At 44.3% G+C, this 26,100-nt stretch overlaps 1 protein-coding gene across 1 annotated transcript in view; it reads left to right on the top strand.

Moving 5' to 3' along the window:
* Positions 1 to 684: 684 nt before the first annotated feature.
* LOC112266197 (1-phosphatidylinositol 4,5-bisphosphate phosphodiesterase eta-1) overlaps positions 685 to 26,100 on the top strand; it is a 330,113-nt gene continuing 304,697 nt past the window's right edge. The window contains exons 1-2 of the mRNA XM_042296451.1: positions 685 to 871; positions 22,016 to 22,127. Coding sequence (XP_042152385.1) covers positions 22,049 to 22,127 — 79 coding nt within the window. The 5' untranslated portion in view covers positions 685 to 871; positions 22,016 to 22,048. The remainder of the gene's footprint in view (positions 872 to 22,015; positions 22,128 to 26,100) is intronic.

Here is a 26,100-nt window from a genome sequence, read left to right on the forward strand (position 1 = left end):
ACTATAACACACTGCACTACACAATAACACACTGCACTAGATAATAACACACTGCACTAGATAATAACAGACTGCACTACACTATAACACACTGCACTAGACAATAACACACTGCACTACACTATAACACACTGCACTACACAATAACACACTGCACTAGATAATAACACACTGCACTAGATAATAACACACTGCACTAGATAATAACAGACTGCACTACACTATAACTCACTGCACTACACTATAACACACTGCACTAGATAATAACAGACTGCACTACACTATAACACACTGCACTACACAATAACACACTGCACTACACTATAACACACTGCACTACACTATAACACACTGCACTAGATAATAATACCTTTTTTTATTATTTATTTCACATTTTGGTTGATTATCTATTTCACTTGTATTGGCAATGTAAACATATATAAATCCCTTTGAATTAAATTGAGTTCCAGACAATGAAATTACTTTAGAATTCATTTTTTAATGGGCTTTTTCTTGAGCTTCAATTTCTAAGACAGATCAGTAGGATTCCGTGTGTAGTAGGCTATTCAACCCCCCCCATCAGCGACCTAAGGGCAGAAGAGAGAATTTTCAGGAACCCGTTCCAAGAAATCCTTTCCGGGTTTTCACACACTGCCTGGTCTCTAAATGTACTTACGGGTTTGAATGGGGACTTGGCTGGTGGCGGTAGGGTCTTGCTCGGGACAGTTGGGCACTCCCTTCGCTACTAGAGGGAAACAGGATATTATTGATGTGCTTCATGACATGGAAGACAGGAACCTGAAGGAATAATATTGTGTTCAATAGATGTTAATATTTTATTAGAAGTTGATTCTGGTAAGATCGGACGAACGTAAGTACCTATTTCTTTTATTTGTTGGACTAGCTGATACATTTGATGGAAAAATCAATGTGGCATATGCTGCATGTGTTCTTGGCACAACGTCAAGTGACCATGTTGTCGTTGACAATGTTAAAGTTGCAAGATTGTTTTCATGAGATGAGCTCGCGCAAGAAGGCGACAGCAGAAGGAACCAATGAACTTGCTGACCAATGCGCCTGCCCTTGTTTTTTGAGTTAGGCTACTGTGGTTACCACATAAAACAATGTCAGTCTTATGTTTTGAATAGGCTGTCGATCCAATGTTTTGTCACAATTTGTCTTAAATGCCCAAAAGAGTTTTTAAAATAGTTTTGTCGTTCATTAGAAAGACACTACAATAGGATATTTATGAAGACTTTATTGCGTGTCTTACATTTTAAGTTTTTGATTAGGCTGTAATTTTCTTTTTACTATTTACACATTTTAGGCTACGTTCTGTCTTTGTTGTGCAAACAGCCTAATTAAGTGAGCATTGAAGGCATATGAATAATGTGACATCGAAATCATGAATTAATCTGCAATATTGATACCAACCAAAGTTGTGAGAGTGCTTTATGTATTTAACATAAAAAAAAAAATGCGCTTAATTTTCCTTTGCACCAGAATTGGTTGATGGGAATAACAAAGGTCTTTACCATAGCCACGGGAAGTCGGGCTGCTGCAGCTCACTCTGATAAATCGGAAGATGTATTTTTAATTTTTTAATTCCTCACAAAATTAATGATCTAACTCCGTCCCGCCGGTAGCCGTCACATAAAGAAAGATACACGGAACTCCCCCTCCGGGCCCTTGGGGATTTTCGGAGAGAGAGGGCACTTTATAAATGAAGTCCCACGGACAAAGCCCCTAAAGTCCACTCCTCACCCGTTCCCCCAACCACATTTTGCGGGGTAACCACAATCTTTACTTTGTCAATTTTGTCAAGCCTACAGGTAGGTAGAGTGATACAGACTTTCTCCCGCCTCTGTAGAGTCAGTTACTTATTTGTTTCTGAGTTAAAAAAAAAAAAAAAGTTGGAGCCGTTATAGTTGAAGTGATTCATCAATTACGCCATAGTCCCGGGACGCACTCTGTTTACACTGACTCTTCAGTGAGTCGGTTGGTCAAAGTGTCACACGAAGAGTCATAAAGATCAGGAGCAATAAAACAGCCCATTAAAGTAACAGGATCAAGCAGTCAGTACCCCCAGTCTCCCCACGCATATCCCTCATCTATCAGGCACGGCAGCTCCACTACAGGGATCAGATGGCCAAGCCCTGGGTGCCAGTCTGGGTATGCTTCAGTCAACTTGTCCTGGTCATGCATGATTCCTCCTCTGACACAGTGATGATAATGACCTAAACAATGTTGACAGCACCTGTGTTTGTTATAGGATATCTTTGTGTTGGGTGTGTTGTTTTACTAGGACATTGAGGTAGACACCGGTGCAGATTATATCTAGGCCTGCATGTGTACAGAACATCAAACACACTCATGTTATTGTCTGTCTCCTGGACACTTGTGGTGACAGCGTGATGGACAGTGCATCTGTGTAACTCCATTCAACCCTTCCTCTCTCTCACTCAAGGGAAAACAATCCCACTTGCACAGGAAAGGAATTCCCCTTGTGAATAAGTAAACAGTCTTCTCGTTGTCACAGGGATCTGTTGTGTATCTGTGTATATGTGCATGTGTTTGTGGGAGGGTAAAGGGATTTTAGTGTAATGTGAGCGGAGTACTCTGGGTAGTTCAGTTTGCTGGGTGTAGGGTTGGAGTGGAGTACTCTGGGTGGTTCAGTATGCTGGGTGTAGGGTTGGATTGGAGTACTCTGGGGTGGTTCAGTTTGCTGGGTGTAGGGTTGGATTGGAGTACTCTGGGGTGGTTCAGTATGCTGGGTGTAGGGTTGGAGTGGAGTACTCTGGGTGGTTCAGTATGCTGGGTGTAGGGTTGGAGTGGAGTACTCTGGGGTGGTTCAGTTTGCTGGGTGTAGGGTTGGAGTGGAGTACTCTGGGTGGTTCAGTATGCTGGGTGTAGGGTTGGAGTGAAGTACTCTGGGTGGTTCAGTATGCTGGGTGTAGGGTTGGAGTGGAGTACTATGGGTGGTTCAGTTTGCTGGGTGTAGGGTTGGAGTGCAAACAATGTCTTTGTTAGTATAGTGAGTCCTAATGAATATTTTAACTATTTCTCTCAGAGGCCTGGAGGAGTAGATGAATGGAGAGATGGATTAGTGTGGGAAAGGAGGAGGAGAGGACTGGAGGAGTAGATGAATGGAGAGATGGATTAGTGTGGGAAAGGAGGAGGAGAGGACTGGAGGAGTAGATGAATGGAGAGATGGATTAGTGTGGGAAAGGAGGAGGAGAGGACTGGAGGAGTAGATGAACACTGCCCAGTGTCCACTCTCTCTTCTTAAACACTGCCCAGTGTCCACTCTCTCTTCCTAAACACTGCCCAGTATCCACTCTCTCTTCCTAAACACTGCCCAGTATCCACTCTCTCTTCCTAAACACTGCCCAGTGTCCACTCTCTTCCTAAACACTGCCCAGTGTCCTCTCTCTTCCTAAACACTGCCCAGTGTCCTCTCTCTTCCTAAACACTGCCCAGTGTCCTCTCTCTCTCCTAAACACTGCCCAGTGTCCTCTCTCTCTTCCTAAACACTGCCCAGTATCCACTCTCTCTTCTTAAACACTGCCCAGTGTCCACTCTCTCTTCCTAAACACTGCCCAGTGTCCACTCTCTCTTCCTAAACACTGCCCAGTGTCCACTCTCTCTTCCTAAACACTGCCCAGTGTCCACTCTCTCTTCCTAAACACTGCCCAGTATCCACTCTCTCTTCCTAAACACTGCCCAGTATCCACTCTCTCTTCCTAAACACTGCCCAGTATCCACTCTCTCTTCCTAAACACTGCCCAGTGTCCACTCTCTTTCCTAAACACTGCCCAGTGTCCACTCTCTCTTCCTAAACACTGCCCAGTGTCCACTCTCTCTTCCTAAACACTGCCCAGTGTCCACTCTCTCTTCCTAAACACTGCCCAGTGTCCACTCTCTCTTCTTAAACACTGCCCAGTGTCCACTCTCTCTTCCTAAACACTGCCCAGTGTCCACTCTCTCTTCCTAAACACTGCCCAGTGTCCACTCTCACTGCCCAGTGTCTTAAACACTGCCCAGTATCCACTCTCTCTTCTTAAACACTGCCCAGTGTCCACTCTCTCTTCTAAACACTGCCCAGTATCCACTCTCTCTTCCTAAACACTGCCCAGTATCCACTCTCTCTTCCTAAACACTGCCCAGTGTCCACTCTCTTCCTAAATACTGCCCAGTGTCCACTCTCTCTTCCTAAACACTGCCCAGTGTCCACTCTCTCTTCCTAAACACTGCCCAGTGTCCTCTCTCTCTTCCTAAACACTGCCCAGTATCCACTCTCTTTCTAAACACTGCCCAGTGTCCACTCTCTCTTCCTAAACACTGCCCAGTGTCCACTCTCTCTTCCTAAACACTGCCCAGTGTCCACTCTCTCTTCTTAAACACTGCCCAGTGTCCACTCTCTCTTCTTAAACACTGCCCAGTGTCCACTCTCTCTTCCTAAACACTGCCCAGTGTCCACTCTCTCTTCCTAAACACTGCCCAGTGTCCACTCTCTCTTCCTAAACACTGCCCAGTGTCCACTCTCTCTTCCTAAACACTGCCCAGTGTCCAAACACTCCAGTGTCCACTCTCTCTTCTTAAACACTGCCCAGTGTCCACTCTCTCTTCTTCTAAACACTGCCCAGTGTCCTCTCTCTCTTCCTAAACACTGCCCAGTGTCCACACTCTCTTCTTAAACACTGCCCAGTGCCCCACTCTCTCTTCTAAATACTGCCCAGTGTCCACTCTCTCTTCTTAAACACTGCCCAGTGTCCACTCTCTTCCTAAACACTGCCCAGTGTCCACTCTCTTCCTAAACACTGCCCAGTATCCACTCTCTCTTCTTAAACACTGCCCAGTGTCCACTCTCTTCCTAAACACTGCCCAGTGTCCACTCTCTCTTCCTAAACACTGCCCAGTGTCCACTCTCTCTTCCTAAACACTGCCCAGTGTCCACTCTCTTTCCTAAACACTGCCCAGTGTCCACTCTCTCTTCCTAAACACTGCCCAGTGTCCACTCTAAACACTCTTCCTAAACACTGCCCAGTGTCCTCTCTCTTCCTAAACACTGCCCAGTGTCCACTCTAAACTCTTCTTAAACACTGCCCAGTGTCCACTCTCTCCACTCTTCCTAAACACTGCCCAGTGTCCACTCTCTCTTCCTAAACACTGCCCAGTGTCCACTCTCTCTTCTTAAACACTGCCCAGTATCCACTCTCTCTTCTTAAACACTGCCCAGTGTCCACTCTCACTCTTCCTAAACACTGCCCAGTATCCACTCTCTCTTCTTAAACACTGCCCAGTGTCCACTCTCTCTTCCTAAACACTGCCCAGTGTCCACTCTCTCTTCCTAAACACTGCCCAGTGTCCACTCTCTCTTCTTAAACACTGCCCAGTGTCCACTCTCTCTTCTAAACACTGCCCAGTGTCCACTCTCTCTTCCTAAACACTGCCCAGTGCCCAGTGTCCACTCTCTCTTCTAAACACTGCCCAGTATCCACTCTCTTTCCTAAACACTGCCCAGTGTCCACTCTCTCTTCCTAAACACTGCCCAGTGTCCACTCTCTTCTTCTGTAAACACTGCCCAGTATCCACTCTCTCTTCTTAAACACTGCCCAGTGTCCACTCTCTCTTCTTAAACACTGCCCAGTGCCCACTCTCTCTTCCTAAATACTGCCCAGTGTCCACTCTCTCTTCTTAAACACTGCCCAGTGTCCACTCTCTTCCTAAACACTGCCCAGTGTCCACTCTCTTCCTAAACACTGCCCAGTATCCACTCTCTCTTCTTAAACACTGCCCAGTGTCCACTCTCTTTCCTAAACACTGCCCAGTGTCCACTCTCTCTTCCTAAACACTGCCCAGTATCCACTCTCTCTTCCACTAAACACTGCCCAGTGTCCACTCTCTTAAACACTAAACACTGCCCAGTGTCCACTCTCTCTTCCTAAACACTGCCCAGTGTCCACTCTCTCTTCCTAAACACTGCCCAGTGTCCACTCTCTCTTCCTAAACACTGCCCAGTGTCCATCCACTCTCTCTTCTTAAACACTGCCCAGTGTCCACTCTCTCTTCCTAAACACTGCCCAGTGTCCATCCAAACACTGCCCAGTCTCTTCTTAAACACTGCCCAGTGTCCACTCTCTCTTCTTAAACACTGCCCAGTGTCCACTCTCTCTTCTTAAACACTGCCCAGTGTCCACTCTCTCTTCTTAAATACTGCCCAGTGTCCACTCTCTCTTCTTAAACACTGCCCAGTGTCCACTCTCTTCCTAAACACTGCCCAGTGTCCACTCTCACTTCTTAAACACTGCCCAGTGTCCACTCTCTCTTCTTAAACACTGCCCAGTGCCCACTCTCTCTTCCTAAATACTGCCCAGTGTCCACTCTCTCTTCTTAAACACTGCCCAGTGTCCACTCTCTCTTCTAAACACTGCCCAGTGTCCACTCTCTCTTCCTAAACACTGCCCAGTGTCCACTCTCTCTTCCTAAACACTGCCCAGTATCCACTCTCTCTTCTTAAACACTGCCCAGTGTCCACTCTCTCTTCCTAAACACTGCCCAGTGTCCACTCTCTCTTCCTAAACACTGCCCAGTGTCCACTCTCTCTTCCTAAACACTGCCCAGTGTCCACTCTCTCTTCTTAAACACTGCCCAGTATCCACTCTCTCTTCTTAAACACTGCCCAGTATCCACTCTCTCTTCCTAAACACTGCCCAGTATCCACTCTCTCTTCCTAAATACTGCCCAGTGTCCACTCTCTTCCTAAATACTAACCAGTGTCCACTCTCTCTTCCTAAACACTGCCCAGTGTCCACTCTCTCTTCCTAAACACTGCCCAGTGTCCACTCTCTCTTCTTAAACACTGCCCAGTGTCCACTCTCTCTTCCTAAACACTGCCCAGTATCCACTCTCTCTTCCTAAACACTGCCCAGTGTCCTCTCTCTCTTCCTAAACACTGCCCAGTGTCCACTCTCTCTTCTCTTTTCTCTTCTTCAGAAATCCCAGACACTCTTGACATTCTCTCAACCAGCTTCGTGAGGTAGTCACCTGGAATGCTTTTCAATTAACAGCTGTGCCTTGCAAAGGGTGGCTACTTTGAAGAATCAAAAATATAAATTGTTTAACGCTTTTTTTGGTTACTATACATGATTCCATATGTGTTATTTCATAGTTTTGATGTCTTCACCATTATTCTGCAATGTAGAAAATAGTAAAAATAAAGAAAAACCCTTTAATGAGTAGGTGTTTCTAAACTATTGACTGGTATGGTATATTATTTTGTTAAATATATATTTTCCTTCTTTATTACATTCCCCTAACCCTACTACCCCACCTCTGATTGGAGTAAACTAATGGTCAACAATACTTAGGCTTCTATTTCCAGCTTATACGTACTATATCAAATCAAATGTATTGGTCGCATACACATGGTTAGTAGATGTTATTGCCGGTGTAGTGAAATGCTTGTGCTTCTAGTTCCGACAGTGCAGTAATATCTAACATGTAATCTTACAATTCCACAACAACTACCTTATACACACAAATCTAAGTAAAGGAATGGAATATGAATACATAAATATAAATATATGGATGAGCAATGACAGAGCGGCATAGGCAAGATCCAACAGATAGTATAGAATACAGTATTTACAGTTGAAGTCGGAAGTTTACATACACCTTAGCCAAATACATTTAAACTCAGTTTTTCACTATTCCTGACATTTAATCCTAGTAAAAATCCCCTGTCTTATGTCAGTTAGGATCACCACTTTATTTTAAGAATGTGAAATGTCAGAATATTAGTAGAGAATCATTTATTTCAGCTTTTATTTCTTTCATCACATTCCCAGTGTGTCAGAAGTTTACATACACTCAATTAGAATTTGGTAGCATTGCCTTTAAGTTGTTTAACTTGGGTCACATTTTTCAGGTAGCCTTCCACAAGCTTCCCACAACAAGTTTGGTGAATTTTGGCCCATTCCTCCTGACAGAGCTGGTGTAACTGAGTAAGGTTTGTAGGCCTCCTTGCTCGCACACGCTTTTTCAGTTCTGCCCACAAATGTCCTATAGGATTGAGGTCAGGGATTTGTGATGGCCACTCCAATACCTTGACTTTGTTGTCCTTAAGTCATTTTGCCACAATTTTGGAAGTATGCTTGGGGTCATTGTCCATTTGGAAGACCCATTTGAGATAAAGCTAACTTCCTGACTGATGTCTTGAGATGTTGCTTCAATATATCCACATAATTTTCCTCCCTCATGAGCCATCTATTTTGTGAAGTGCACCAGTCCCTCCTACAGCAAAGCACCCCCACAACATGATGCTGCCACCCCCGTGCTTCACAGTTGGGATGGTGTCCTTCGGCTTGCAAGCCTGACCCTTTTTCTTCCAAACATAACAATGGTTATTATGGCCAAACAGTTCTATTTTTGTTTCGTCAGACCAGAGGACATTTCTCCAAAAAGTACGATCTTTGTCCCCATGTGAAGTTGCAAACCGTAGCTTTTTTATGGCGGTTTTGGAGCAGTGGCTTCTTCCTTGCTGAGTGGCCTTTCAGGTTATGTTGATATAGGACTCGTTTTACTGTGGATATAGATACTTTTGTACCTGTTTCCTCCAGCATGTTAACAACGTCCTTTGCTGTTGTTCTGGGATTGATTTTCACTTTTCGCACCAAAGTACGTTCATCTCTAGGAGACAGAATGTGTCTCCTTCCTGAGCGTTATGACGGCTGCATGGTCCCATGGTGTTTATAATTGCGTACTATTGTTTGTACAGATGAATGTGGTACCTTCAGCCGTTTGGACATTGCTCACAATGATGAACCAGGGTTGTGGAGGTCTACAATTTTTTTTCTGAGGTCTTGGCTGATTTCTTTAGATTTTTCCATGATGTCAAGCAAAGAGGCACTGAGTTTGAAGGTAGGCCTTGAAATACATCCACAGGTACACCTCTAATTGACTCAAATTATGTCCATTAGCCTATCAGCAGCTACTAAAGCCAATACATACATTTCTTGAATTTTCCAAGCTGTTTAAAGTCACAGTCAACTTAGTGTATGTACTGTAAACGTCTGACCCACTGGAATTGTGATACAGTGTATTATAAGTGAAATAATCTGTCTGTAAACAATTGGAAAAATGACTTGTGTCATGTAGATGTCCTCACTGACTTGTGGAGTGGTTGAAAAACAAGTTTTAATGACTCCAACCTAAGTGTATGTTAACTTCCTACTTCAACTGTAAATACCTACCATATAGAGACAGATAACTCCAGATAAAAAATAAAGAAAAAGAAGTCACTTCAACTCAGTTTGACATAAACAGAATATTCATATGGGAGACAAGCCAATACGTTATCTGAATACACACCTGCTATTTACCACAGAGAAAATACATATTTTTATGATTTAATTATCCCCTTTTATTTTATTCCAGGCTTTATCTAAATATTCCAAACGGAAATACACAATGGACAAAACAACAAACATTTCAATTTCTCCTCATCACTCAGCCACATAATGGCCAGGGTATATCTGGTGGTCTGTCTCCTCATCACTCAGCCACATAATGGCCAGGGTATATCTGGTGGTCTGTCTCCTCATCACTCAGCCACATAATGGCCAGGGTATATCTGGTGGTCTGTCTCCTCATCACTCAGCCACATAATGGCCAGGGTATATCTGGTGGTCTGTCTCCTCATCACTCAGCCACATAATGGCCAGGGTATATCTGGTGGTCTGTCTCCTCATCACTCAGCCACATAATGGCCAGGGTATATCTGGTGGTCTGTCTCCTCATCACTCAGCCACATAATGGCCAGGGTATACAGGTATCTGGTGGTCTGTCTCCTCATCACTCAGCCACATAATACCAGGATATATCTGGTGGTCTGTCTTCTCATCACTCAGCCACATAATGGCCAGGGTATATCTGGTGGTCTGTCTCCTCATCACTCAGCCACAAAATACCAGGATATATCTGGTGGTCTGTCTTCTCATCACTCAGCCACATAATGGCCAGGGTATACAGGTATCTGGTGGTCTGTCTTCTCATCACTCAGCCACATAATACCAGGGTATATCTGGTGGTCTGTCTCCTCATCACTCAGCCACATAATACCAGGGTATATCTGGTGTGCTTTCTGGAATAAGAGCAGGCGTATATCGTTGTATAAAGGGCAATAGAAGATAAAATAAGTTTCCTTCTCTAGTTCTTCGAGGTCACAATAGTTACATAGTCTTTCCTCTTCCGTTTCACCACAATACCTGTTTCAATATGCAGAGGCAATATCCCTGATCTGACCTGTTTCAATACGCAGAGGCAATATCCCTGATCTGACCTGTTTCAATACACAGAGGCAATATCCCTGATCTTACCTGTTTCAATACGCAGAGGCAATATCCCTGATCTGACCTGTTTCAATACGCAGAGGCAATATCCCTGATCTGACCTGTTTCAATACACAGAGGCAATATCCCTGATCTGACCTGTTTCAATACACAGAGGCAATATCCCTGATCTGACCTGTTTCAATACGCAGAGGCAATACCCCTGATCTGACCTGTTTCAATACACAGAGGCAATATCCCTGATCTGACCTGTTTCAATACGCAGAGGCAATATCCCTGATCTCACCTGTGCACACACGCGAGCTGCCCAGTGACGCAAGCCTACCAGACTAGCTAAATGCCTGTTATTTTCCTTCGAGGCAAGCAACACTGAAGCATGCACAAGAGAACCAGCTGTTCTGGTTCAGTGTGTGATCACATTCTCGGTAGCTGATGTGAACAAAACCTTTAAACAGGTCAACATTCACAAAGCAGCTGGGCCAGACGGATTACCAGGATGTGCACTCAAAGCATGCGTGGACCAACTGTCAATTGTCTTCACTGACATTTTCAACCTCTCCCTGACCGAGTCTGTAATAGCTACACGTTTCAAACAGACCACCATAGTCCCTGTGCCCAAGGAAGCAAAGGTAACCTGCCTAAATGATTACCGCTCCGTAGCACTCATGTCGGTAGCCATGAAGTGCTTTGAAAGGCTGGTCATGGCTCACATCAACAGCATCCTCCCGAACACCCTAGACCCACTCCAATTCGCATTCCGCCCCAAAAGATCCACAGATGATGCAATCTCAATCACACTCCACACTGCCCTTTCTCACCTGGACAAAATAAACACCTATGTGAGAGTGGTGTTCATTGACTACAGCTCAGCGTTCAACACCATAGTGTCCACGAAGCTCATCACTAAGCTAAGGACTCTGGGACTTAACACCTCCCTCTGCAACTGGATCCTGGACTTCCTAATGGGCTGCTCCCAGGTGGTAAGAGTAGGCAACAACACGTCTGCCACACTGATCCTTAACACTGGGGCCCCTCAGGGGTGTGTACTTAGTCCCCTCCTGTATTCCTTGTTCACCCATGACTGCGTGGCCAAACACGACTCCAACACCATCATTAAGTTTGCTGAGGACACAACAGTGGTAGACTTGATCACCGACAACGATGAGACGGCCTATAGGGAGGAGGTCAGAGAACTGGCAGTGTGGTACCAGGACAACAAGACAAAAGAGCTGATCTTGGACTACAGGAAAAGGTGTGCCAAACAGGGTCCCATTAACATTGACGGGGCTGTAGTGGAGCGGGTTGAGATTTTCAAGTTCTTTGGTGTCCAAGGAACTATCATGGTCCAAACATACCATGACAGTCGTGAAAAGGGCACGACAAAAACAAAAGGTTCTACAGCTGCACCATCGAGAGCATCTTGACTGGTTGCATCACTGCCTGGTATGGCAACTGGTCGGCATCTGACCGTAAGGTGCTACAGAGGGTAGTGCGAACGGCCCAGTACATCACTGGGGCCAAGCTTCCTGCCATCCAGGACCTAGATAATAGGTGTCAGAGGAGAGTCTATAAATGTTTTTGTCAGAGACTCCAGTCACCGAAGTCATAGACTGTTTTCTTTGCTATCTCACTGCAAGCAGGATTGGAGCGCCAAGTCTCGGACCAAAAGGCTCCTCAACAGCTTCTACCCACAAGCCATAAGATGGCTGAACAATAAAAAAAATCCCCACCAATTTACATTGACTCCCCCCTCCCTTTTGTACACTGCTGCTACTCGCTGTTTGTTATCTATGTTTACTCACTCCGCCCCACCAACATGTACAGATTACCTCAACTAACCTGTACCCCCGCACAATGACTAGGTACCGGTGCCCCTGTACAGGGCCTTGCGAAAGTATTCACCCTCCTTGGTGTTTTTCCTATTTTGTTGCATTACAACCTGTAATTTAAATGGATTTTTATTTGTATTTCATGTAATGGACATCCACAAAATAGTCCAAATTGGTGAAGTGAAATGTTTTTTTTTTCTCCAAAAATACATTTAAAAAAGCGGCAAAGTGGTGCGTGCATAAGACCTGGTGCAACCAATTACCTTCAGAAGTCACATGATTAGTTAGATTGCACACAGGTGAGCTTTATTTAAGTGTCACGTGATCTGTCACATGATCTCAGTATACATACACCTGTTCTGAAAGGCCTCAGAGTCTGCAACACTACTAAGTAACCACCAAGCAAGCGGCACTATGAAGACCAAGGAGCTCTCCAAACAGGTCAGGGACGAAGTTGTGGAGAAGTACAGATCAGGGTTGAGTTATAAAAAAATATCTGAAACTTTGAAATCCCACGGAGCACCATTAAATCCATTATAAAAAAATGCAAAGAATGTGGCACCACAACAAACCTGTCAAGAGAGGGCCGCCCACCAAAACTCATGGACCGGGCAAGGAGGGCATTGATCAGAGAGGCAACAAAGAAACCAAAGATAACCCTGAAGGAGCTGCAAAGCTCCACAGCGGAGATTGGAGCATCTGTCCATAGGACCACTTAAAGCAGGACACTCCACAGAGCTGGGCTTTACGGAAGAGTGGCCAGAAAAAAGCCATTGCTTGAAGTAAAAAATAAGCAAACACGTTTGGTGTTCGCCAAAAGACATGTGGGAGACTCCCCAAACATATGGAAGGAGGTTCTCTGGTCAGATAAAACGCTCACCTTCCACCAGGACAATGACCCTAAGCATACTGCTAAAGCAACACTCGAGTGGTTAAAGGGAAAACATTTAAATGTCTTGAAATGGCCTAGTCAAAGCCCAGACCTCAATTCAATTGAGAATCTCTCTGTGTGTTTGTGTGTGTGTGAGCACATACTCAGGGGAGACAGATGCTCTCTTTGTGTGTAATTTTGATGTGATGGCCAATCTAATTTAGACACACAGACAATTTTAATGACACTGGACTGAGCGTTGGCAAAGCCCATCGATCACCTTTTGATTTATTGAGTTATCTCAAAAACCACAGATGGGGGTTCAGTTTGGGATGAAATCAGAAGCACTTTGGCACTATGTGTGTGTGTGTGTGTGTGTGAAAAAAGAAAGAACGACAGGACTGAGGAGAGATGAGGATAGAGAATGAAATGAGGTGAAAACAGAATAGAAAACCTCCTCTAGTTTAGAAAAACCCCTCTAGTTTAGAAAAACCCCTCTAGTTTAGAAAACCCCCTCTAGTTTAGAAAAACCCCTCTAGTTTAGAAAACCCCCTCTAGTATAGAAAAACCCCTCTAGTTTAGAAAAACCCCTCTAGTTTAGAAAACCCTCTCTAGTATAGAAAACCCTCTCTAGTATAGAAAACCCTCTCTAGTATAGAAATCCCCCTCTAGTTTAGAAAACCCCCTCTAGTTTAGAAAAACCCCTCTAGTATAGAAATCCCCCTCTAGTTTAGAAAAACCCCTCTAGTATAGAAATCCCCCTCTAGTATAGAAAAAAACCCCTCTAGTTTAGAAAAACCCCTCTAGTATAGAAAACCCCCTCTAATATAGAAAAAAGCTATTGGTGAGCAAAGAGTAGCCTAAAAGAGAAACAGATTGTATAATACCCTGTCAATCATTGACCAGTCTAACTCTGTGGATGCTCACTGATGGTTGTATCAAAGAGTTTATAGTGCCCATCACAGTCACTGATTAACAGTGAAGTTAAATAGGGAAGCACCACACTACCCCAGGCTATTCCTGCCACATCATATCATGCTAGTACTGTGGTGTGTACAGCTGATGGCCAGCCAGAGGAGGTTGACCATCCCCATCTCTTTTAACCTCTTAAAATGAATGACAAAAATGTAGATTTCTACCTCAGTAGACGTACCCAAAAGTAATAGCTTTTAATGAGCAGTTGTATGATTAAGGACATGCATGAACGTGGTATCATTAGAAAGAAAACATCTGGGACATTATAAGGAAATGGTCAGAATATAGATAGGAATGGCACAGTTCAGAAGACACAGGATCAAACACAAAGTAACCGTTTCCTTTTTCTTTTTTTGAAATCCACACAACAACAAGAACAGATGCTTTAGTCAGGGGTGTCAGGTGTGGTCCAGGGACATCTCCAAGTGTTCACTCAACCTCTCCAATGTGTCCTAAGTAGAGGTCGACCGATTATGATTTTTCAATGCCGATATCGATACCGATTAATGGAGGACCAAAAAAGCCGATACCGATTAATCGGCCGATTTGAAAAAAAAATGTCTTTGTAATAATGACAATTACAACAATACTGAATTAACACTTATTTTAACTTAATATAAAACATCAATAAAATCAATTTAGCCTCAAATAAATAATTAAACATGTTCAATTTGGTTTAAATAATGCAAAAACAAAGTGTTGGAGAAGAAAGTAATATGTGCCATGTAAAAATGTGTGCCATGTAAAAAAGCTAACGTTTAAGTTCCTTGCTCAGAACATGAGAACATATGAAAGCTGGTGGTTCCTTTTAACATGAGACTTCAATATTCCAAGGTAAGAGGTTTTAGGTTGTAGTTAATATAGTATTTATAGGACTATTTCTCTCTATACCATTTGTATTTCATATACCTTTGACTATTGGATGTTCTTATAGGTACTATAGTATTGCCAGTGTAGCAGTATAGCTTCCGTACCCCTCCTCGCCCCTACCTGGGCTCGAACCAGGAACACTTCGACAACAGCCACACTCGAAGCATCGTTACCCATCGCTCCACAAAAACCACGGCCCTTGCAGTGCAAGGGGAATAACTACTCCAAATCTAAAAACGAGGGACGTTTGAAACAGTATTAGCGCACACTCAGCTAACTAGCTAACCATTTCACATTGGTTACACCAGCCATTAGGCTGATAGGCTTGAAGTCATAAACAGCGCGGTGCTTGAGAAGAGCTGCTGGCAAAACGCATGAAAGTGCTGTTTGAATGAATGATTACGGGCCTGCTGCTGCTCAGTCAGACTGCTGTATCAAATCAGACTTAATTATAACATAATAACACACAGAAATACGAGCCTTTGGTCATTAATATGATCGAATCCGGAAACTATCATTTCGAAAACAAAACGTTTATTATTTCAGTGAAATACGGAACCGTTCGGTATTTTATCTATCGGGTGGCATCCATAAGTCTAAATATTCTTGTTACATTGCACAACCTTCAATGTATGTCATAATTACGTAAAATTCTGGCAAATTAGTTCGCAATGAGCCAGGCAGCCCAAACGGTTGCATATACCCTGACTCTGCGTGCAATGAACGCAAGAGAAATTACACAATTTCACCTGGTTAATATTGCCTGCTAAACTGGATTAGTAGTTATAACTAGTGATTATGATTGATAGTTTTTTTATAAGATAAGTTTAATGCTAGCTAGTAATTTACCTTGGCTTCTACTGCATTTGCGTAACAGGCAGGCTACTCGTGGAGTGCAATGGTTAGAGCGTTGGAATAGTTAACTGTAAGGTTGCAAGATTAGAACCCCTGAGCTGACAAGGTGAAAATCTGTCGTTCTGCCCCTGAAGAAGGCAGTTAACCCACAGTTCCTAGGCAGTCTTTGAAAATAAGAATGTGTTCTTAACTGACTTGCCTAAATGAAAGTAAGTCAACTAAGTTAAATAAAAGGTATAAAACATTTTTTATTTTATTTAAATAATCGGAAATCGGCGCCCAAAAATACCAATTTCCGATTGTTAGGAAAACTTGACATCGGCCCTAATTAATCGGCCATTCTGATTAATCGGTCGACCTCTAGTCCTAAGTATGTCAATTAGGTCATTCCGTTGCTATTACACATTGAATATGCCTAAAAGTCACTATAAAAACACAATTTCTGCAATATAAACCTCTCTCAAACATTGTGGTGGTGTCAGGGGACATCCAGGGGACATTCAAGTGTCCTTTCAACCTCGCCAAAGTGTCCACATGGGGCAATACCACTGCTATTACACATTGAATAAGCCTAAAAGGTATTGGTCCCACATTAATAAGAACTATTAGCAAGAAAAATAATGAAGACACATATGCATTATAAGTGTAACCGGGCTTGAGTCTTGCTAAATGATCATATACTGGGGACTTGCTCCACTAGTCAACTTGTCTTGATACCTTCGCCAGTCTTGCTACCTTTGCCAGTATTGAGACCTTCGCCAGTCTTGATACCTTCGCCAGTCTTGATACCTTTGCCAGTCTTGATACCTTCGCCAGTCTTGATACCTTCACCAGTCTTGATACCTTTGCCAGTCTTGATACCTTTGCCATTCTTGATACCTTCTCCAGTCTTGATACCTTCTCCAGTCTTGATACCTTCGCCAGTCTAGATACCTTTGCCAGTCTTGACACCTTTGCCAGTCTTGACACCTTTGCCAGTCTTGATACTTAGGACACTAAAGAGGATTTCTACTGACTCTGAAAAACACTGAAAGAAAGATGCCCAGGTTCTCTGCTCATCTGCGTGAACGTGCCTTAGGCATACTGACAGGAGGACTGCAGATGTGGCCAGGGCAATAAATTGCAACTTCTGTACTGTGAGACGCCTAAGACAGTGCTACAGGGAGACAGGACGGACAGGTGATCGTCCTCGCTGTGGCAGACCACGTGTAACAACACCTGCACAGGATTGGTACATCCGAACATCACACCTGCGGGACAGGTACAGGATGGCAACAACAACTGCCCAAGTTACACCAGGAACTCACAATCCTTCCATCCGTATGTAACAGTATAGCTTCCGTCCCTCTCCTCGCCCCAACCTGGGCTCGAACCAGGGACCCTCTGCTGACATCAGCAGCTGCCTCCCACGAAGCATCGTTATCCATCGCTCCACAAAAGACGCGGCCCTTGTAGGGGAAGGGGAACAACCACTTTAAGGTCACAGAGTGAGTGACGTCACCGATTGAAACGCTATTAGCGCGCACCCCGTAACTAGCTAGCCATTTCACCTCGGTTAAACTCACCCCCCCTTTTGACCTCCTCCTTTTCCACAGCAACCAGTGATCCGGGTCAACAGCATCAATGTAACAGTATAGCTTCTGTCCCTCTTCTCACCCCAACCTGGGCTTGAACCAGGGACCCTCTGCACACATCAGCAACTGCCTCCCACGAAGCATCGCTACCCATCGCTCCACAAAAGCCGCAGCCATTGTAGAGCAAGGGGAACAACTACTTCAAGGTCTCAGAGCATGTGATGTCATCGATTGAAACGCAATTAGCGTTCACCCCGCTAACTAGCTAGCCATTTCACATCGGTTACATGTACTCAAACTGTCCACAATAGGCTGAACTGAGGGCTTGTAGGCCTGTTGTAAGGCAGGTCCTCACCAGACATCACCGGCAACAACGTCGCCTATGGCGGTGCGCCGAGAAGACGATCAAACTAGACTATCTAGAGGAAGTAAAAGTCGTAACAAGGTTTCCGTAGGTGAACCTGCGGAAGGATCATTGACTACCGTCGCTGGACCAGACAGGACTGGCAAAAAGTGCTCTTCCCTGACGAGTCACGGTTTTGTCTCACCTGGGGTGATGGTCGGATTCGCGTTTATTGTCGAAGGAATGAGCGTTATACCGAGGCCTGTGCTCTGGAGCGGGATTGATTTGGAGGTTGAGGGTCCGTCATGGTCTGGGGCAGTGTGTCACAGCATCATCGGACTGAGCTTGTTGTCATTGCAGGCAATCTCAACTCTATGCGTTACAGGGAAGACATCCTCCTCCCTCATGTGGTACCCTTCCTGCAGGCTCATCCTGACATGACCCTCCAGCATGACAATGCCACCAGCCATACTGCTCGTTCTGTGCGTGATTTCCTCAAGACAGGAATGTCAGTGTTCTGCCATGGCCAGCGAAGAGCCCGGCTCTCAATCCCATTGAGCACGACCTGGGACCTGTTGGATCGGAGGGTGAGGGCTAGGGCCATTCCCCCCAGAAATGTCCGGGAACTATGCAGGTGCCTTGGTGGAAGAGTGGGGTAACATCTCAGAGCAAGAACTGGCACATCTGGTGCAGTCCATGAGGAGGAGATGCACTGCAGTACTTAATGCAGTTGGTGGCCACACCAGATACTGACTGTTACTTTTGATTTTGACCCCCCTTTGTTCAGGGACACATTATTCCATTTCTGTTAGTCACATGTCTGTGGAACTTCTTCAGTTTATGTCTCAGTTGTTGAATCTTGTTGTGTTCATACAAATATTTACACATGTTAAGTTTGCTGAAAATAAACACAGTTGACATTGAGAGGACGTTTATTTTTATGCTGAGTTTATATCTCCATACTTCCATTCATTTGTATGGGTTACCTTCAGATGAAGGTTTAATATCTATATATATATCTCCATACTTCCATTCATTTGTATGGGTTACCTACAGACAGATGAGTCCTGTGACACTTGTGGGCCTTCAGAATGAGAGGATATCCACTCTTTATGACACAACCTTCAGAATGAGAGGACAACTGGTAGGACTGCATTTATTTACGAGGCAGGTTTTCACACTACCCCGTTGGACAGGAAGGAGAAGATTGTGTTCCCCTGGGCTAGGTGCCTTCCCATGTCTGAGTGGGTGGCTTGGGTTACGGAAAGGAGAGGAAATGAGGGGAGGAGAGGAGAGGCATGTTCACATTACCACAGCATGACTACACATTCATGCCCATTAATACCCCTCTGGGCCAAGCCACCGTGGATCTCAGCAACAGCCATTCTCTGTCTAGTTACAGATTCAGTACTGAGTATATGTGGCAGATTTATATTGGCTTCCTACACGAGATTTGACAATGCTATTTGTCTTTATGGAAGAGAGGAGAGAGAGCCAGGCAACATTTCACTGTTTCATCTATGTGGTCGTATAAATGTAATTTATTTTTCACATTTGATCAGTGTTTGGATGTCAAAGTTGTATAGTCTACAGGGATAGATATTATGATATTGTAGGGGCTATATTAGATACATTTTAATGAACCCTTGCAAACAAAGAACCATATAAGTGTTTTTATAAATTCTGATATTGGCCAAAAACTAGCCTAATCATAAAGCTATGAAAAGTGGTGCGAATAGCAAACAAACATAATGTCTTCTATCATAAAACTCAAATCAAATTGTATTTCTCCCATGCTTCATAAACAACAGGTGTAGACTAACAGTGAAATGCTGACTGATGGGCCCTTCCCCACGATACAGAGAGAACAATAGAGAAATAATTGAACAATGATAACACGTAATAATAAATACACAATGAGTAATGATAACTTGGCTATATACAGGAGGTACCAGTACTAGTCATCTTCACATGTTTACCATATCAGAATAAACACACAGAGGTTAAATGTGTCTGGGAGTCATTAGCAACCTCCTGTCTCATCCCTGTCATGTCTCTGTTACAGTGGAGCAGTTAAATAGGGCAGTGACCTCTTAACTTCAACCCCAGTCCAGACCACCCCTAATCTCCTGCTACTTTAGACTGGCTCACCTATAAACTGGCTCACCTATAGACTGGCTCGCCTATAGACTGGCTCGCCTATAGACTGGCTCACCTATAAACTGGCTCGCCTATAGACTCGCTCGCCTATAGACTGGCTCGCCTATAGACTGGATCGCCTGTAGACTGGCTCGCCTGTAGACTGGCTCACCTATAGACTGGCTCGCCTATAGACTGGATCGCCTATAGACTGGCTTGCCTATAGACTGGCTCACCTATAGACTGGCTCACCTATAGACTGGCTCACTTATATAGTGCTCAAGCTCCCGTTCTGTCAGTCCCCTCTCACCTCCAACCCCAGTCCAGACCAGCTCCTGTTCTGTCAGTCCCCTCCCACCTCCAACCCCAGTCCAGACCAGCTCCCGTTCTGTCAGTCCCCTCCCACCTCCAACCCCAGTCCAGACCAGCTCCCGTTCTGTCAGTCCCCTCCCACCTCCAACCCCAGTCCAGACCAGCTCCCGTTCTGTCAGTCCCCTCCCACCTCCAACCCCAGTCCAGACCAGCTCCCGTTCTGTCAGTCCCCTCCCCAACCCCAGTCCAGACCAGCTCCCGTTCTGTCAGTCCCCTCTCACCTCCAACCCCAGTCCAGACCAGCTCCCGTTCTGTCAGTCCCCTCCCCAACCCCAGTCCAGACCAGCTCCCGTTTTGTCAGTCCCCTCTCACCTCCAACCCCAGTCCAGACCAGCTCCCGTTCTGTCAGTCCCCTCCCCAACCCCAGTCCAGACCAGCTCCCGTTCTGTCAGTCCCCTCCCACCTCCAACCCCAGTCCAGACCATTTTTAAAATAATGTTGAATTCCGTTTTAATTCCTGGATTCCGTGAGGACTTCAATTATCATATTTGGACCAGAATGAGGTTCTCCACTACCTATTGTTCCTTCATCGGATGTTTTCATAAATTAATCTGCAGATAATTGCCAAAAACATAGGTCTCAGCCAGTGCCCTAAGTAAATTGGAGAGCCAAATGAACGGCTTTCTCACCAATACGATTTGGTAGGTTACACTGACTGACAAGACAAGAGTCACTCACTTTAGCATCACTGTGTGGCAAAGCCCCGACATCGTACAAAAGGGAATCTAGGAAATCTTTTGGTTCACTTGTCCCGAAGCGATACCATGGACATATAAACCTGTTGCATGAATTATGAACGGGATATAGAAGATTGACTTTATTCAGTCAGTTCAACACCTTTTATAAACTAGTCAACACTTGCTGTTCAGTTGTCACTCTACACACAGTTAATAGCCTAGTTCTACTATGTGCCACAACTCTGTGTGGCTGGCTATGTGATGAATGTGTCAGAAAACAATGATTAGTTGTGGATTTTGACTCTTCGATATCACTTACATTACATGCGACGTGCAAAAAAATGAATAAATAGGAGAAGTGTGAAAAACCCAACAGCGTTGCAATTCTTGACACATTCAAACCGGTGCCACTGGTACCTACCACCATACCCTGTTCGAAGGCACTTCAGTCTTCTGCCCACAGATCTAACCTTAATTCTCTCCTCTATCTCCCCTCAGCTTTCATATCCCCTTCTCCCTATCATGTCCCCCCCCCACTCTAACACACTGTTTTTCCATTGCTCCCCTTAACCCTCAGTCCTTTCCCCTCTCTCTTCTCATCTTTCCTCTCCTCTCCTCTTCTTTGTTTTCCCATCTGTTCCTGGTCCGTCTCCCTGTGATTTACAGCCTCTGTCTACATAGTTCAGGAGAGGCTCCTGACAGGCTGGGGTGTCTGGTGTCAGCTGACCTGAGAGGAGGAGTCTGTCTAGACCAGAGTTCAGGGCTGGTAGTTCTTACTTTAGGCTCTTTGAGTTGAAAGTGGTATTTCATTCTAAATGCTGTTGTGCGTCATCACACCACACCTACAGATGTCACGTCTGTGGTGTCTGATTCCACACAAAGCAATATCAGTGACTCAAGAGCATGCTACACTAGTTGAATCAATCAGTCAGATTTTATAGAGCCCTTTTTACATGAGCAGTTGTCACAAAGTGCTTCACAGAGACCCAGGCTAAACCCCCCAAAGAGCATGCAATGCGGAGGCAGAAGCACAGTTGCTCGGAGAAACTCCCTAGAAGACAGGAACCAAGGAAGAAACCTAGATAGAAAGCTTAGGCCTATGGTGAACTGTATTGTGTCCAGTCCCACTGAGTCTCAGTCTTTTCTCCTCTTTCACAGGCATCCCATTGCACCCTCCATCATCCATCCATCATGAGTTCCTGGGTTGTGAACAGGAAAGGAGGGCTGCGGTACTGCCACCACTTCCTCACAGACAACAGCATCTTTCATGGTGAGTGTCTCACACACGCACGCACGCACACACACACACACACACACATACACACATACACATACACATACACACACACACACACACACACACACACACACACACACACACACACACACACACACACACACACACACACACACACACACACACACACACACACACACACACACACAAACACAAACACAAACACACACATAGTTATCAGATCTTAATTTGACCAGTTTCTCACATCAGGAAAATGATCCTGCAGTAACAGGAAATGTGAATTATTATGTGCATAATGATTCATGGCTATGTTTGTAGGGGTTGATACATTTTTCATTAGGGCAAATCAAGTCATATATTTTAGCGGAAATTACAAACTTTAGAAGCCTTTTTAAACCTCGAATACATTTCCTGCATTTCTCTGCGACAACAGAGTGATCATATTAAGAGAGATTACGTGGGTGATTCAAAACATTTATTTATTAAATTGTATTTAACTTGATGGAACACAAGGGGGTGATATGCCTCAGCTGTTGCGGCTCTACTATAACGCATTACACGGAGGCCAAGAGTCATCACCAACCATCATCACTAAGACAGGAAAACACTAAATGGCACAACATGACAATTCACCAACTAATGTAACAAACCCTGCAGCACCATTGGAAGCATCAAAATAACAACATGCAGGGGCGTCTGTGTATTAGAGGAGAGTTGGTGTGACACACTTTGGTTATTACAGAGAGCCACAGGTGGCCCTTACAGTGGAATAATTAGGTTATGATCTAGTTATGATCTAGTTTGCATAGGAAGACAGCTCACCGATGAGGGAGCGGGGAGAGGAAATAGACTGTTTATATTGACAGGTAAGGTTGCTTAAATGGTGGGGTTTTGACTTTGGTCATGCATCATTTGGTTAAATCCTAAACTTAGGTGCCCCAGGGTTGAACAACTCGAGGGAAAAGCATTGTCTGCTGGTTGTCACGTCTCATGCCCATCAGTTGATTATCATGGATTAGCTGGACGTCCTTTAAGTTAGTCTGGTCTGAATAGATGTTGAAAGGTCAAGCTGATGAAGACTGGTATGGCTGAAAATTTGCTGCTCAGAGAAACATCCCCACTGCATTTACTCCCACTTCAGGTAAGTGACTATGAAAAGAATACTGAAAGACATTCTGTGGGTTATTCTGTGGGTTATAACCCTTCAAGGGTTATAGACAGGGCAGCAGGGAACGTTTTCAAACAGAAGAGACACATTGATCTGCAGAGACAGACAGACATGCAGATGTAGTACCTAATACAGAGACAGACAGACATACATAATACCTGCTGCAGAGACAGACTTACAGACTACTTGCTGCAGAGACAGACAGACAGACAGACAGACAGACAGACAGACAGACAGACAGACAGACAGACAGACAGACAGTGTACATGGTGCTGATTACTCTTCAACATGGTGCCGACAGAGATGGCCGCCTCGCTTTGCGTTCTTAGGAAACTATGCAGTATTTTTTTCTTTAGGTATTATTTCTTACACTGTTACCCCAATCTTAAGTCTTGTTACATACAGCCGGGAGGAACTATTGGATATACAGTGCCTTGCGAAAGTATTCGGCCCCCTTGAACTTTTCACAGCCACATTTCAGGCTTCAAACATAAAGATATAAAACTGTATTTTTTTGTGAAGAATCAACAACAAGTGGGACACAATCATGAAGTGGAACGACATTTATTGGATATTTCAAACTTTTTTAACAAATCAAAAACTGAAAAATTGGGCGTGCAAAATTATTCAGCCCCCTTAAGTTAATACTTTGTAGCGCCACCTTTTGCTGCGATTACAGCTGTAAGTCGCTTGGGGTATGTCTCTATCAGTTTTGCACATCGAGAGACTGAAATTTTTTCCCATTCCTCCTTGCAAAACAGCTCGAGCTCAGTGAGGTTGGATGGAGAGCATTTGTGAACAGCAGTTTTCAGTTATTTCCACAGATTCTCGATTGGATTCAGGTCTGGACGTTGACTTGGCCATTCTAACACCTGGATATGTTTATTTTTGAACCATTCCATTGTAGATTTTGCTTTATGTTTTGGATCATTGTCTTGTTGGAAGACAAATCTCCGTCCCAGTCTCAGGTCTTTTGCAGACTCCATCAGGTTTTCTTCCAGAATGGTCCTGTATTTGGCTCCATCCATCTTCCCATCAATTTTAACCATCTTCCCTGTCCCTGCTGAAGAAAAGCAGGCCCAAACCATGATGCTGCCACCACCATGTTTGACAGTGGGGATGGTGTGTTCAGGGTGATGAGCTGTGTTGCTTTTACGCCAAACATAACGTTTTGCATTGTTGCCAAAAAGTTCAATTTTGGTTTCATCTGACCAGAGCACCTTCTTCCACATGTTTGGTGTGTCTCCCAGTTGGCTTGTGGCAAACTTTAAACAACACTTTTTATGGATATCTTTAAGAAATGGCTTTCTTCTTGCCACTCTTCCATAAAGGCCAGATTTGTGCAATATACGACTGATTGTTGTCCTATGGACAGAGTCTCCCACCTCAGCTGTAGATCTCTGCAGTTCATCCAGAGTGATCATGGGCCTCTTGGCTGCATCTCTGATCAGTCTTCTCCTTGTATGAGCTGAAACTTTAGAGGGACGGCCAGGTCTTGGTAGATTTGCAGTGGTCTGATACTCCTTCCATTTCAATATTATCGCTTGCACAGTGCTCCTTGGGATGTTTCAAGCTTGGGAAATCTTTTTGTATCCAAATCCGGCTTTAAACTTCTTCACAACAGTATCTCGGACCTGCCTGGTGTGTTCCTTGTTCTTCATGATGCTCTCTGCGCTTTTAACGGACCTCTGAGACTATCACAGTGCAGGTGCATTTATACAGAGACTTGATTACACACAGGTGGATTGTATTTATCATCATTAGTCATTTAGGTCAACATTGGATCATTCAGAGATCCTCACTGAACTTCTGGAGAGAGTTTGCTGCACTGAAAGTAAAAGGGGCTGAATAATTTTGCACGCCCAATTTTTCAGTTTTTGATTTGTTAAAAGAGTTTGAAATATCCAATAAATGTCGTTCCACTTCATGATTATGTCCCACTTGTTGTTGATTCTTCACCAAAAAATACAGTTTTATATCTTTATGTTTGAAGCCTGAAATGTGGCAAAAGGTCGCAAAGTTCAAGGGGGCCGAATACTTTCGCAAGGCACTGTAAGAGAAACATCAACTTACCAACATTACAACCAGGAATTTTTTATTTTACCTTTATTTAACTAGGCAAGTCAGTTAAGAACACATTCTTATGTTCAATGACAGCCTAGGAACAGTGGGTTAACTGCCTGTTCAGGGGCAGAACGACAGATTTGTACCTTGAACTTGCAACCTTCCGGTTACTAGTCCAACGCTCTAACCACTAGGCTACCATTCCGCCCCAATACGACTTTCCCGAAGCGGACCCTCTGTTTGGACCACCACCCAGGACAATGGATCGGATCCCAGTAGGCGACCCAAAACAACGGTGCTGCAGAAGGAGCAGACCTGTCCAGGGACTGCGGTAGAAAATTAGCCTGCAGGCTAAAACCATTACTTTTACTGAAATGTTGATTAATGTGCACTGTCCCTGTAAAAATAAAATAAACTCAAACTCAAACGGAGGGGTCTTCTGGTCAGGCTCCGTAGACGGGCACATCGCTAACCGCTCCTGAGTATACTACTCACCAATGTCCAGTCTCTTGACAACAAGAGAGACATCAGAGATTGTAACATTCTCTGTTTCACGGAAACATGGACTCGTTGTAAACTGGAAACCACATATCCTGAAGCTGCATTTATTGTATCTGGGGATTTTAACAAAGCTAATCTGAAAACAAGGCTCCCTAAATTTTATCAGCGTATCAAATGCGCAACTTGGGCTGGCAGCATTCTTGATCATTAATGCTCTAACTTCTGCGACGCATACAGAGCCCTCCTTCGGCC

Source organism: Oncorhynchus tshawytscha, linkage group LG13 (assembly GCF_018296145.1).
Source record: "Oncorhynchus tshawytscha isolate Ot180627B linkage group LG13, Otsh_v2.0, whole genome shotgun sequence".
Taxonomy (NCBI): domain Eukaryota; kingdom Metazoa; phylum Chordata; class Actinopteri; order Salmoniformes; family Salmonidae; genus Oncorhynchus; species Oncorhynchus tshawytscha.